The sequence below is a fragment of the Taudactylus pleione genome, unplaced genomic scaffold (genome assembly GCF_031769625.1).
Source record: "Taudactylus pleione unplaced genomic scaffold, aTauple2 ptg000374l, whole genome shotgun sequence".
Classification (NCBI taxonomy): domain Eukaryota; kingdom Metazoa; phylum Chordata; class Amphibia; order Anura; family Myobatrachidae; genus Taudactylus; species Taudactylus pleione.
Genome location: NW_028284775.1, coordinates 1065808 through 1080975, shown reverse-complemented (window position 1 = coordinate 1080975; position 15168 = coordinate 1065808). Strand labels below are relative to the sequence as shown.

Genomic DNA, 15168 nt, shown 5'->3' with positions numbered 1-15168 from the left:
TAATACCCCCTGAGTAATTCTCCCAATAGTAGTGCTTCCTGAGTAATGCCCCCAGCAGTAGTGCCCCCTGAGTAATGCCCCCTGTAGTAGTGCTCCCTGAGTAATGCCCCCAGTAGTAGTGCCCCCTGAGTAATGCCCCCTGTAGTAATGGCCCCTATTGTGAAGCCGCTTACACAAAAAGAAAAAAAAATAATACCCCGCTGCCGCATCCGATGCTGTCTGGTCCGCCTGGCTGCTCCTCAGTCTGAACTATGGGAGAGACGTCATGACGTCTCTCCCATAGTGCACTGCACACAGTGGGACCCGGAAGCCGCAGCTCATGAGTGAGCTCCAGCCTCTGGCTGCCGCTGTCGCTGCGGGGAGGGAGCTGGGCGACCACTGGTAACAAAATCTCAGCAGGCACCCTGCAAATGGAGCCTCCCTGCGGCGCCGGGTTTAGGTGGGTTGGAAGAGGCGAAACTGGTTTCGTCTCCAAATAGAAGTGGCGGAACACAGTTCCGCCCCATTCCGGCCCACTTTAACCCCTGTTACACAAACTGTATGCAGAGTCTACTGTTGCGTACAGGATCGCTCCCGTTGGAGCTTGTGGAGCAAGACCACAGGCTTCCTGGAAGGTGACTGGGAGGTGGCCTTAAGTGAAAGCAAAAAAAGGCCATCTCATGGGCATGTAATGGGAGTGTCACGGGCGTATCAGTGACTGCAGCTGCGTTCCCAAACATGGAGCCGTTGCCATGGATGTCATGTTTAGAGCAAGTTCAGAAGGAAACAATGGCGTAAGTGCCGATGGTGATAATGATGGGGCACCGATGGTGAGGAATTTGTGACCATTGATGGATCTGTGCTGTCCACAATCAGTGAAAGTGGTACCTTCAGGGCTTGCACTTTCTGGCGCACACTAGTACACAAGGGGAGTCCTGAAACTAGTATTTGCATATTACAGCATAAATTGCAACCATGCATGCATTAGCATCCACATCTGAGCCAAGCTTATGTTACTGAATCTCTGTACTCCCTCCCATAGGTTTATGGATAACAGCGCCTGTTAAATGACAGGAGCTGATTGCTTGGTACTTTATATTTCTTGAATTTATCTCTCTCCAAGATTCGATACATCTCCCCAGATTGAGATAGGTAATAGCACATAGGTCCTGATTCAGAGTTGTACGCTAATGCATTCTCAGCTGCGATCGCAATTTACGTGCGAAAATATGCTAATGCATGCCAACAAACACCCCGAATGAAATACAGATGTGCCCTCACTCGTCTTTGCTGCAGTCGCGCCAAACAGCCCCTCTCGGCGCTCCTGGTCCCGGGAGACTCTGCTGGCACCAGGCGTGTTTTTTACAATTTTTTTTTTTCTGAAAATGCATCTAAGTCACAATGCAATGCAACTAGAACGCACAAGGAGACTGCGCTGATTAATCTAATATGCAACTCTTATATATCTGTGTGCGACTGAGTCTCTGAATAAGCATGCAAAGTGCTACAATGCCGCAGGCATGGCTTTTTTCCACGTCATGTTCCGTTTACAGAATCTTTTGCACAGTCTCCTGGCGCGTCCTAGTCGCACGGCATCACATTTTTGGCAAAAGAAGACACCCGAAGTTATCACAGTTGCAAGGGACCTGGCACTCACTCACACCGGGCATATTGTGATGCATGGCGTATTGATGCTAGATGAACAAGGACATATCTGTAGTGTGTGGTGGACTGTGCAAATGTTGCTACACCCCCTTCCTCAATCTGCATTGTGAGCAGATCCTCTTGAGAACACACCACATCTACGCCACATTGAACGCACATCTACTCCTCCATTGGGTCTTGGGCTGTGCAGCTTCCTGGTCAACTTTCTCTCTAAAAACAGCCTCTGAGACTATGGTTTTGCAATTGGGACCACAGTTGGAACACACACTCGGAACTCCCACATTACGCCCACAGACCGGCCTCCTTTTTGTGAACACTTTCGGCCATCTCCTGGACTCCACCCATGGATCGCAGATGTCTGCTTAGGACTTTGTGATCACGAAGACATTGCAAATGCAGTGTAGACCTACAGCTTGTGCGTGTGCAGTGAGACTTTTCTCTGCGTTTCGCGCATGTGCAGTAGCAAAAAATCAGCTGTGTGAACATCACCATAGCGTACAATTCTGAATCTGACCCATTGTTACTTATCTTTTACCAACATTTGAAGCACAGTAAAGTGAAGAGAATTGGTTTGATAAATAATATAATGCATGATTCAGATGGGCATTATTCCTACGGGTAAATTTACTAAGATTCGAGTTTGGTCGAGTTAGCAATCTCTGGAGAGTTTGGGCATTTTTTTCCACTCGCAAATTTACTAGTGACAAACTCGGGAGAAAAATCTCCTTTGCTATGGGAAAATACTGGAGAGTTAGCAAACTCTCTTCACTTCACCATGGACTAAACTCGCGTAACTTTTCACTAGTGAAGATAGGATTTGAGAATTTACCAAGATGAGAGTTTATAAACTCTAATGAGAACGGACAACAGTCCTGTAAAAATTTGTGAAATTAATTCACCTGCCTGTAAGCTGCGAGTTTGGCAGAAACATACACAGACCAGTGTGATCCATGTATGTTTCTGCCTGTATATGGTAAGTGAAGGGTTAAATAATAAAAAAAAAAATGACGTAGGGTTCTTCCCAAAAAGCATAACCATCCCGGAGGGCTCAGCGAGTCCTGATTCCTAAAATTAGGGGGAACAACACATGTAGGGTTCCACCGTAATTTAGGAACCATCACCAGGGCCAGTGCTGGTTTTAAATATAGGGGGGAAAATGCCTACGGTCCCCTTATATTTAAGACCAGCACTAGACCCAAACCGACCGGGGTGTAATGCCACAGCCAGGAGACCCTATTACCGGGTCTCCAGGCCCAAAGCATTAGCACCCTAAGCCGGTCAGCCCAAGCCAGGTATCTCAGAGGAGGTGGGAACCCCCCCAAGAAGGGGTTCCCCCCTCTCCCGAAACCCCAGGCTTGGTCTGAAGCCTGGGGCTCTTCCCCCCACCGCTGTGGGAACTATTGTATTTCACCTGTCCTTTGGCACTTGTGGAACTACAAGTGCCAGCAGGTGGCCGGCACTCGTACCTCCACTGTAAAATAAATAGTTAGAAAAACCACAGCACACACACACCGTATACAGTAAAACTTTATTACACACCTACCTACCTCACTCACACATACTTACCTGCTGCCAGCTGGTCTGTCCCCTTGTCCCCGTAGAATCCTTTTGGAGTACCTGGAATAAAGATTGTATACTCACCTCCATCCTCGTGCTGGTCTCCGTAGCATCCAGGGGTCTTGGCAAAATAAAAAAATGGAACCTGATCCATATACTTACTGTAACGGTGTATGTGTGTGACCACATACACCACTACCCGGCTCCTGACTGATCAGTGTGAACTGTCAGGAGCCGGCAGCCAATCGGCGGCCGCTAACTGTAGAGCGGCTGCTAATTGGCTCCTGCTCCTGACAGTTCCCACGTGGGCTGGTCAGTGAGTCAGGAGCCAGAGCCAATCAGCGGCACTCTACAGTTAGATCGGGTTCCATTTGTTTATTTAGCCAAGACCCCTGGATGCTCCCCTGAGATCCCTGGCTTTGGATGACCGGCTTGGGGTGCTAATGCTTTGGCCCTGGAGACCCGGTAATAGGGTCTCCTGGCTGTGGCATTACACCCCAGTTGGTTTGGGTCTGGTGCTGGTTTTAAATATAGGGGGACCCCTATGCATTTTTTACCACCTATATTTAAAACCAGGACAGGCCCTGCAGCCAGGTGCTGGTTCCTAAACTACGGGGGAACCCTACACGTTTTGTTCCCCGTAATGTTAGGAACCAGGACTGACTGTGCAGTCCGGGGCTGGTTATGCTTTTTTTTGGGGGGGCCCTACATTATTTTTATTTTTTTGACATTTAACCTGTTTTTTACAGCTACAACACACATAGTGCTCACTCTAGGTCCGGTGTGAGGCAGGGTGCCGGACCCAGAGTTAGGGCACTTTTGCGCGCGCCTTAGGCGAGCGCGCGCCCGAAAAGGTGGCGTGGTCAAAGAAAAGGGGGCGTGTCTGTATGACGCGTCCCCTTTTCGCCACTCCTGGGGCGTGCCCGGCACTAACGGACATGCCGGGCCGCCCCCAAGCGCTGCGGTCACTGTGAATGGATGCCGGGCGCATGCGCCCGGTGTCCATTCACCGGCTGTGACCGCTGCGCCGCCGTTTTGACCACCCGCGGGACACAGCGACCCGCGGGTGGAGACAGAACCCGCAGGCTGTCTCAGCGGGCCGCCGCGCTGGAGGGCAGGGCGCATTCTGCCCTTCAGAAATACGGCAGGGCGCGTTCTGCACTTCAGAAATCTGGCAGGGCACTGCGCCCCGCTAAAACAGCGGGAACACTAACACAAGCAGCCTTCACATATCTCACTGATATGTGCAGGCTGCTTGTTCGGGAGAGTTTTGCAGAGAGAAAACACTGCAATCTCGGGTGAGTAATCTCCTTCAAAACTTGCTACTCGGGAGAAGATATCTTGATCTGCTTCACCATCGGCCATCTCACTCTCAGCTAAACTCCCTTCTTAGTAAATTTGTGAGTTTCAGGAGCCTCAAATCACCCAAGTTTCGGCGATGCTAATCGAGTTGAAGAAAAAAAAAATTGATCAAACTCAATTCTTAGTAAATTTACCCCCCAAGTCTCCAATAAAATAATGGACATTTTCTAAGAATTATACTTTCATTGTAGATGGAGGATAATCTGAAGCCATTACGCCCTTACGAACGAGTAGATACTCTTAAACAATTCCTGGATTATGACAGACATGTTTTGCGGTTTTACTGCTTTTGGGATGACACACCTTCAGCTTTTGGAGACCAAAGAACGCTTATATTACATTATTTTCTGGCTGATGACACTGTGGAAATCGTAGAGGTCATACCACCAAACTGTGGCCGAGAATATGTTCCAGTCTTTCTGCACAGAGGAAAATTGCCCAAGGTGAATAATAGCATGAAATATGTAACCTCACTGTATGACACAATCATATGTGTAGTTCTTTATAATGTTTTGTATCATTGTGTTAGTCATTGTGTAGGTTCTCCTGCCATATGTATGAGTTTTTCTGTTTTAGTGGGGGAGTCAGCAGGGAGGGAGTGTGGAGGGGACATGGTGGGGTGGGGATTAACCGGAATATTTTACATTAAAGCAACATAATCCAAACCATGCAAAATAAAATGATCTCTCGTATACTCTTATCCAGCATTGTAACAGTACAGCTATGTTGTGTTGTAATTATATTACATTAGCTAACTGAATTCATTATGCACATACAGCAGACCTTTTTCAACTTGAAATTGTACTTTCAAAGTGATATCAGTTCCTAATAAATTATTATCTAAAGCTGCCCACACACATAGTGATATTGTACCCGATTTGGGCGTTTTCGACGAATCGTGACGACAAATCATGTAAAATATGGGCAAATCGTGAGTGTTCACTCACGATCACGATGCCAATGCGCGTCCCCGCTCGTCGTACATCGCATCTTCAGATCTGTCGTGCTGTAGGGCAGATTTGCCAAACTGGGATACAATGCACTGGATGCACGATAGATCTTAAGTCAGAATGGACATGTTTTACTCCAAATTGTGAGTAGGACTGCCGGGGAGCTGCCGGGGGAGAGTTCAGGGGACATCGCACACATCTTGGGATCGTGTGCAGATCGCTATGTTTGTGGGCACCTTTACATGCCAAAATTGAAATGATGTAACCAGTTGCAGTACAAATCATCTAGCAAAATCTATGTATGGATAACAGAACAGTGTGGCCCAGTATGCTACGTTACAACTGAACAATAGTGGAAAGTGGGCTCTTCCATAATAGATTATAGCCCCGATAATTGTAATATCTTATCGCTGCTATTCGCGGCAATAAGAAATGATCATTTGCAGCAATGTATAAAAACCACATGCACCGATATGAGATTGTCCCTGCGATGTCTTAGAAGTGATCACATTAGAGGTCACTTCCTGTAACTTCTGGTTTTTGCCTCCGTAGTGCTACTGTGCATGCAAAGTCTGCTGACCACATGTGCGGTAGCCATTGCCAGAAGAGACCTCTCCCAGTAATGTTTGCAGAATGTAGCACATAGGCTACAGTGGCTAATGCCATCCCTAGACACTTCTAGAAACTTTTTTCCCCCTGTTGTCTCCATTTTGTCTGTTGACCACTATTTGTTATATTGTATCTCTAGCCCTTTTGTCACGCTGGGAGGCGGGTTTTTGAAAGCCGAGGTCTGAGGCTGCGGGAGGAGGCGAAGGCGAGGGGCCTGGACGTATGATCTCCGCATCCACAAGTCTTGGTTGTTGGCTAGACCTAGTCAATGGTGCGGAGTCTAACTCACAAGGAGGTGTTCGCCAGTGACCCCTCCAAGCGGGATATGGGCTTGTGTGGCTCCCTGTAAGCAGGTCGCGGTCCTTTGACTTGGTGACCAAGGCCTGCAGGGAAAAGAGAATCAAAACACCCGTGGCCCAAGGGTAATGCCTGGAATAGGCACGTGGGAAGTGGGATAGAACTCCTGGCTGGAGAAAGGCACTTGAGGTGCTGGCTAGAGAGGTGTGGAGATTTATTAATAGGCTGAGGTAACAGCTGGCTATCCCACGAAGTATATACCGGATTGCCGGCCGGAGATCATGCAATAGGGTGCAACGAGATGAAGGGTTAACCTGCACACAGGCTGTGATGGTGAAAGCACTGCGATGAGATGAAGGGTTAACTTGCAAACAGGCTGTGATGGTAAAAGCTCTGCGATGAGATGACGGGTTAACCTGCACACAGGCTGTGATGGTGAAAGCACTGCGATGAGATGAAGGGTTAACTTGCAAACAGGCTGTGATGGTAAAAGCTCTGCGATGAGATGAAGGGTTAACTTGCACACAGGCTGTGATGGTAAAAGCACTGCGGTGAGATGAAGGGTTAACTTGCACACAGGCTATGATGGTAAAGCACTGTGATGAGATGGAGGGTTAACTTGCACACAGGCTGTTGATTAGTAAAGGCACTGTGGTGAGATGGAGGTTAAACTTGCACGCATGCTGTTGATTAGTAAAGGCACTGTGGTGAGATGGAGGTTAAACTTGCACACAGGCTGTTGATTAGTAAAGGCACTGTGGTGAGATGGAGGTTAAAATTGCACACAGGCTGTTGATTAGTAAAGGCACTGTGGAGAGATGGAGGTTAGCTTTCACACAGGCTGTTGATAGTAAAGGCACTGTGGTGAGATGGCTCAGAAGCTCTGGAAGAAACACACTGGAAGCACGGGAACCTGGAACGAGACTCCTCTAGTTACACTAGCGGCGACAATGATTGTTCAGGCAACTACCTGGAGCACAGGAGCCGGATATATACCCCTGGAAGCCTGCTGATAGGCTCACAGCGTCAGCTGACCAGCCGGGCCACTCAGGGAAAGTGTCATGGCGGCGCCCATGATGGAAACTGCGATCCCTGCTCACCGGGTCGCCTGACACCATAGCTACAGGGTGAATGCTCAGCTCCTCCCACGTCGCCGCGCCAGCCACCCGACTGCCCGGGAAGTCAGAGGAAGCCGGTGGGACGGTAAGGGACGGCCGATCCTCAGCTGAACTCTGACACCTTTCCTTTGTTTATCCACTATTTTGCAGCTGTATTTCTTTCATCTAGTGTTGTCTGCTAATGTTGGGAGACTCTCTGATTGGAAAATAGGGGTCTCAATTGTGAACAACACTCATAAATTAGGTTGGGGTAGCAAAGCTTTCTATTTTTAGTCACACTACACAGAACATGCTAAAGCTGATATATGACTATTTGACTGTTTGATAGGTTTCTGTTCAGGTTAAATAAATACACCCCATATTTTCTAATACTTTTAAAGACAATCTCTAAATACAGGGTAATCAAGGAAACTTGCACAGAAACCATCAAATTTAGATATGGCTTGTAAGATTATAACACAGACCGGACAGGTTATCATAACCTGTTTGCTGGTTATAGGTTATGAATTCCTACTTATCTATACACCCTAAATGTCTCTATTTAGCGTTATAGGTCGCACAAGAAATAATTGCTTTCCAGACTTGGATTGTGGTTCCAAAGCACAAAAAAGATATTATTCACCAAAAAGCAGATAGTTACACGCTGTGATCTAAATACAATTAGCGCAAACAGATTATACAATCACTAGGTACAGTCGAATACATACACATGCGCTCTGAATCCAGATTCCTGACATCAACTATGAAACCTCCGTCAACAGCAAAGAAAAGATGAGTAACTACCAGGTCCAGGGTGCTTGCATATAAATTATAAACCCTTACAGAGATAGGCAAAACAATAGAACAAGTTGGCATAATCCCATTGGTTCTTCTTCCTGGTTCTTCTGTTATGATACAGTTCATAGGTCAGTTTGTATTGTAATAGTTCAACCTCCAACAGTTCTTTGTGTCCGTTTTCCCGCCGAAGAACAAGTCTAAACTGGCTACATTACAGAGTACATTTCAATGCCTAACTCTTTATGATCCATAATTTGCAGACGCATGTTGCGATTTTCTCGCCGATGGAACCTGAAATCTGCAAATAAACAGTGGTTCAGAATGGCACCAAACACGGTCTGCTTATCATGTACTAAACCTGAGATCTAAATACAGTTGCTTTATTACATAATTAATAATGAATATAACCTTGAATATTAACCTTTATGCTAGGGAACCTTTCTATGTAAGTGTGCACCGTGTAAGTGTAAGGATATTAAGGAAAGACGCTAGTTAGCGTTGTGCATCTACATGTTTGTGAAGTACACCGTGGTACGTGTTTTGCAGGGTTGTTTATGTTATATGTTTTAGTAAATGTATGTATTTATATAATGAGTATTTTTAACGTTGTTCTATTGCGTGGGAATCGCGCAACGCTAAATAATAGCATCGCCGTATGTACTGATATTGTGGGATTCGCTAAAATGGCGTTGGGCGGCCATTCGCAAAATGGCATCTCGTTGCCATTCGCACAAATGGAGTTTTAATTTTAACAGGTTCTGTCTCAGCCAATTATCCGGCTTTGACAAGGTGATTTATCATTAGCCTGCCAGAAAGTTAGTACTAGGGATGGGCATTGATCATGCAAGTTGCTTTGCAATTTTTGGATCTATACTGGAGACATGATGTATCAATGGAGCAGCGATGTTCTTACCTGGTTCCCAATGACCCAGCAATTGCTCTATTGCCTGCAATGTAACGATACATCTTGTCATTGTACACAGTACACGATCCACCATATGATGGCTTGATGTATCGTTATATTTTCATGTAACAGCACTGCATCGGCCTTGGAATCGTCCCATCTGATGTGCAGCACAGCAGATGGGACGATTCCACGAACATTGGATTTGGCATACACACTATACAATGTGTAAGATATATTGTTCCAATGTGTATGTTAACGATATATCGGACGATAGATAGTATAGCGTATACCTAGCTTAAGACATGCACAAAGAAAGAACAGTGCAAACACTGTGCTGTCATGTGTTTTAAATCTCCATAATATATTAAATGTATTTGTGTATTACTTTGTGGTTTTGCTGTTCATATGTGGGAGCCATATCAGTAACATAAAAACTGGGCGCGGATTAAACCGTGTCCAGCTATGTTATATTATGTAGTAAGTATGGTTCTGCAAAATTACCACCTGCTTCTCAAGTAGCATAGCAGGTGATCAGTGCATAAGAGGTGCTTGCTGAGGAGTGTGCTTGTTTTTTCCCATGTTTGTTTAACATTGGTATAGAACTTTGTTTTTAAATATATAATAGCAATGTGCACAGCTTTACCAGATATTGCAGAAAACATGCAATGTTTCTGTATAACTGCTCAGTGTAAACAAACTCATCTCCTATCACAGAATGGCTCACCCAAAATGTATAAACCTGGAGAGATCACTGCACGCACTGTCCTGAATGTTTTCGGCCCTTTGGGACACGGAGGTCGTTACATTCTGGATAATCGGAAGGTAAGGTGATGATATTTTTGTGCCTATTATGTTTATAAAATAACCGTGAATGTCATAGATAAGTTTGTACTTTGACAATTGCAAACTTAGATGTTGTGTATCCGTAAGTACTGAAATAGTAGATGTTAGATTCATGTAACATAGTGGCAGCTTTGGAGCAAGGGAGCAATAGAAACTTGTTATTTCCAAGTAAGGTCAATTTTAGGCTTCGTTAAATAACAGAGAGTAGTTCATTAGTATTAATTATGCATTCATTTGTTTACAGACAGGGGCTGTGGATCAGGAGTTTTACAAAGACTGTGATCTGACAATTGGAGCTGCAATCAGTGCATGGGGGAGAAATATAATCTTATGTGACTGTGATGAATTTACCAAGAATTATTACAGAGCAAAATATGGAATTGGTAAGACAACTAGACAAATACTGTTAATTCTTGAAGCTGTACTATATACTTACTCCATGTACAGAACATAGGCGCGCGCATCACTTTTCATAAAGGCGTGCCCTCAAGGAAATCTAAATCTAGATACTCTGGACCTCATTCAGAGTCGGTCGTTGCGGCCGCACGGTCGTACGGGAAAAGGGGCCGGATATGCAAATTATGCACTCCCAAGTTGCGTCCTTAAGATCGGATCGGTAGCTGGCCGACCAAGTGGAGGAAGCGGCCGGAAGACAAAAAAATACGCATTACATGTCATCTCCGGGCATATAAGGATTAATCGAGACCATCGGGAACCATCGAAACTGGTCGTAGAGCTTAAGGTTGACCATACCCTCTCTTAAACACTACGATCAGGTCAGTGTACACACCACCCATGTCATGTGTGCCATGACACTACTTTGTTAATTATGCACTCCCATAAAACGCCGTTCTCATAATTAGGCACGCCTGCGTTCGGATCTCCACTCCCCCGTTTTCAAGCACCCATTCTGTCACTCAAACTACCGACCTGGCTGTGTTCAAGGAGAGAGAAATTTCTGATCGTAGCAGCTAGTTTGCGCACGCGCATTGCGAACTTTCCGCATGCCCAGTTTAGCGAACATCGGTGGCGTACGACCGTGCGGCCGCTACGACCGACTCTGAATGAGGTCCTCTGTGCCGCTGGAGAACACCACCCGATAGGGATGGAAACAATGGTTGACGTTTGCTGACCATTGATGTTTTTCATTTGATGGTAGTGTTTTTACTAGGGGTGTGCACCGGCCACTTTTCGTGTTTTGTGTTTTGGTTTTGGATCTGGATCTTTCTTCGTGTTTTGGATCTGGATTGGTTTTGCCAAAACCACCCTTCGGTGTTTTGGGTTCTGGGTTTTGTGTTTTGGATCTGTATTTTTTTTTAAAAAAGCATAAAAACAGCTAAAATCACAGAATGTGTTGATTTTTCTGCTCCTATGCTATTATTAACCTCAAAAACCTTAATTTCCACTCATTTCCAGTCTATTCTGAACACCTCACACCTCACAATAGTGTTTTTATGTCCAAAAGGTTGCACCGAGGTAGATGGATGACTATGCTAAGCGACACGAGTGGGCGGCACAAACACGTGGCCCATCTAGGAGTGACACTGCAGTGGCAGATAGGATGGCAGTTTGAAAAACTAGGCCCCAAACAGTACATAATTCAAAGAAAAAAAAGAGGTGCAAGATGGAGTTGTTCTTGGGCCCTCCCACCCACCCTTATGTTGTTTAAACAGGACATGCACACTTTAACAAACCAATCATTTCAGCGCCAGGGTCTGCCACACGACTGTGGCTGAAATGATTGCTTCGTTTGGGCCCCCACAAAACAAGCTGGCAATTAATCTGTCCCTGCACAAACTGGCTCTACGGAGGCAAGATGTCGTCCTCATCCTCATCCACCGATTCCTCACCCTCTTCAGTGTTGTGTACATCCTCATCCTCACAGAGTATTAACTCGTCCCCGCTGGAATCCACCACCACAGGTCCCTCTGTACGTTCTGGAGGCTGGTCTCCCTGGAAGAGTTGATAATTAATTTTTATGAACATCATCTTCTCCACATTTTGTGGAAGCAACCTCCTACGCCTTTCGCTGACAAGGTTCCCGGCTGCACTAAACACTCTTTCGGAGTACACACTGGAGGGGGGGAAACTCAGGTAAAATAGAGCCAGTTTGTACAGGGGCCTCCAAATTGCCTCTTTTTCCTGCCAGTACAGGTACGGACTGTCTGACATGCCTACTTGGATGCTGTCACCGATGTAATCCTCCACCATTCTGTCAATGGTGACAGTATCATATGCAGTGACAGTAGACATGTCAGAAATTGTTGCCAGGTCCTTCAGTCTGGACCAGATGTCCAAACTTGGTCCTGCCTGCCCTGCATCACCGCCAGCGGGTTGCTTAGGATACCTAAGTTTTTTCCTGGCAGCCCCAGTTGCGGGAGAAAATGAAGAAGGAGCTGTTGATGTGTCACGTTCCGCTTCAGCTGACAGTGTTTTCACCAGCAGGTCTTTGCACCTCTGCAGGCTTGTGTCGGCCGGAAAGACAGACACCACATAGGCTTTAAACCTAGGATCGAGCATGGTGGCCAAAATGTAGTGGTCTGATTTCAACAGATTGACTACCCTGGAATCCTGGCAAAGCGAAAGAAGGGCTTCATCCACAAGTCCCACATGCCGAGCGGAATCGCTCTGTCTTAGCTCCTCCTTCACTTTCTCCAGCTGCTTCTGCAAAAGCCTGATGAGGGGAATGACCTGACTCAAGCTGGCAGTGTCTGAACTGACTTCACGTGTGGCAAGTTCGAAGGGCTGGAGAACCTTGCACAACACGGAAATCATTCTCCACTGCGCTTGAGTCAGGTGCATACCCCCTCTTTTGCCTATGTCATAGGTGGATGTATAGGCTTGAATGGCCTTTTGCTGCCCCTCCATCCTCTGAAGCATATAGAGGGTTGAGTTCCACCGCGTCACAACCTCTTGCTTCAGATGTTGGCGGGGCAGGTTCAAGAGTGTTTGCTGGCGCTCCAGTCTTCAGCACGCAGTCGCTGAATGGCGAAAGTGGGCAGAAATTTTTCGGGCCACCCAAAGCGTCTCCTGCACGTCCCTGTCGCTTTTCAGAAAATTCTGCACCACCAAGTTTATTGTGTGAGCAAAACATGGGACATGCTAGAATTTGCCCAGATGTAATGCCCGCACAATATTGGTGGCGTTGTCAGATATCACAAATCCCCAGGAGAGTCTAAGTGGGGTAAGCCACTAGGCGATGATTTCCCTCAGTTTCTCTAAGAGGTTGTCGGCGGTGTGCCTCTTACTGAAACCGGTGATACACAGCGTAGCCTGCCTTGGAACGAGCTGGCGTTTCTGAGATGCTGCTACTGGTGACGCTGCTGCTGTTGCTGCGTAAGGTGATACATCTACCCAGTGGGCTGTCACAGTCATATAGTCCTTAGTCTGCCCTGTTCCACTTATCCACATGTCCGTGGTTAAGTGGACATTGGGTACAACGGCATTTTTCAGGACACTGAGGACACTTTTGTTGACGTTTCTGTACAGTCTCGGTATCGCCTGCCTAGTGAAGTGGAATCTAGATGGGATTTGGAACTGGGGACACACTACCTCCATCAATTGTCTAAATCCCACTGCACTAATGGCGGATACTGGACGCACGTCTAACACCAACATAGCAGTCAAGGCCTCAGTTATACGTTTTGCTTCAGGATGACTGCTGTCGTACTTAAAGGACTGTTGGAGGGTCAATTGTTTAGTAAAAGTAGTGGTGTTCCTACTTCCTCTCTGGGATGATGAACGACTCCCAGAAGCAGCAACAGCAGCAGCGGCAGCAGGAGGCATAGCAATGCAGGATCCTCCGGAGGAATCCCGGATAGGAGAGTCAGTCATGCCAGTGACATGGCCTGCAGGACTACTTCCGATCCTGACTAAGGAGGAAATTGACGAGGAGGGAGTTGACGGTGTGGTTTGCAGGCGCTTGGATACAACAGGACAATGGGATTTAGGTGTCCCTGGACTGCTTATGGTGTTAGCCAAAGTTTCTGAACTTGACAGTAACTTATTATGAATGCGCTGCAGGTGCCGTATAAGGGAGGATGTTCCTAGGTGGTTAACGTCCCTACCCCTACTTATTCTACGTTTACATATGGTACATATGGCAAGACAGTTGTTGTCCGGATTTGGATAGAAATATTGCCAGACCAAAGAGGTGGCATGTTTGGTCTTCTGCCCAGGCATGACCGTGATGGGCTTTTTCATCCCACGGACAACAACTGTCTCCCCCGGAGCCTGATTTAAACAAACCACATCACCATCAGAATCCTCCTCGCCAACTTCCTCCTCAGCGCCAGCTACACCAGTATCCTCATCCTGTTGTACTTCAACAGTGACATCTTCAATTTGCATATCAGCAAGTGGACTGTGGGTGCTCCTTTCAGCACTTGCAGGGGGCGTGCAAATGGTGGAAAGAGCCACCTCTTCCCGTCCAGTGCTGGGAAGGTCAGGCATCGCAACCGCCACCACACTTGGACTCTCCTTGGGGATTTGTGATATCTTCTTAGAACGCACAGTTCTTTGCTGTGCTTTTGCCAGCTTAACTCGTTTGATTTTTTTAGCGGGAGGAGGGCTTCCATCGTCATGTGAAGCTGAACCACTAGTCATGAACATACTAGTCATACTAGTATGACACACACTAGTCATAGGGAAAGACCTTAGCCGTTCCTTGCCACTCCGTGTCATAAATGGCATATTGGCAAGTTTACGTTTCTCTTCAGATTATTTAAATGGTTTTTTTAAGGTCATTTTCCTGAACTTTGTCATTTGGGATTATATGTGGCTTCTACTATGACATTGGGCATCGGCCTTGGCAGACGATGTTGATGGCATGTTATCGTCTATGTCATGACTAGTGGGAGCAGCTTCAGCACTAGGAGGAAGTGGTTCTTGATCTTTCTCTATTTTATTTTTATCGGAGAAAGTTTGGTCCTCCATTTATGTTATATCGATTTGATATATACGTGCGGCTAAGAAACACAGAAAATATTTTTTTATTTTTGCTGGATAGTGCACTTTGTGGGTTACACCACCCTTTAAGAAATGAGCCAGCCGGCCCTTTACTTATGGGACACAGGCGCACGCTTGGCGCTCCTCCTTTGTTGAT

General features: G+C 46.4%; 1 protein-coding gene across 2 annotated transcripts in view; it reads left to right on the top strand.

Moving 5' to 3' along the window:
* EFHC2 (EF-hand domain containing 2) overlaps window positions 1–15168 on the top strand; it is an 82098-nt gene that overhangs the window by 23958 nt on the left and 42972 nt on the right. For both annotated transcript variants that reach the window (XM_088444916.1, XM_088444917.1), the window contains 3 exons: window positions 4755–5006; window positions 9936–10043; window positions 10309–10447. In XM_088444916.1, the coding sequence (XP_088301042.1) occupies window positions 4755–5006; window positions 9936–10043; window positions 10309–10447 (499 nt within the window). The remainder of the gene's footprint in view (window positions 1–4754; window positions 5007–9935; window positions 10044–10308; window positions 10448–15168) is intronic.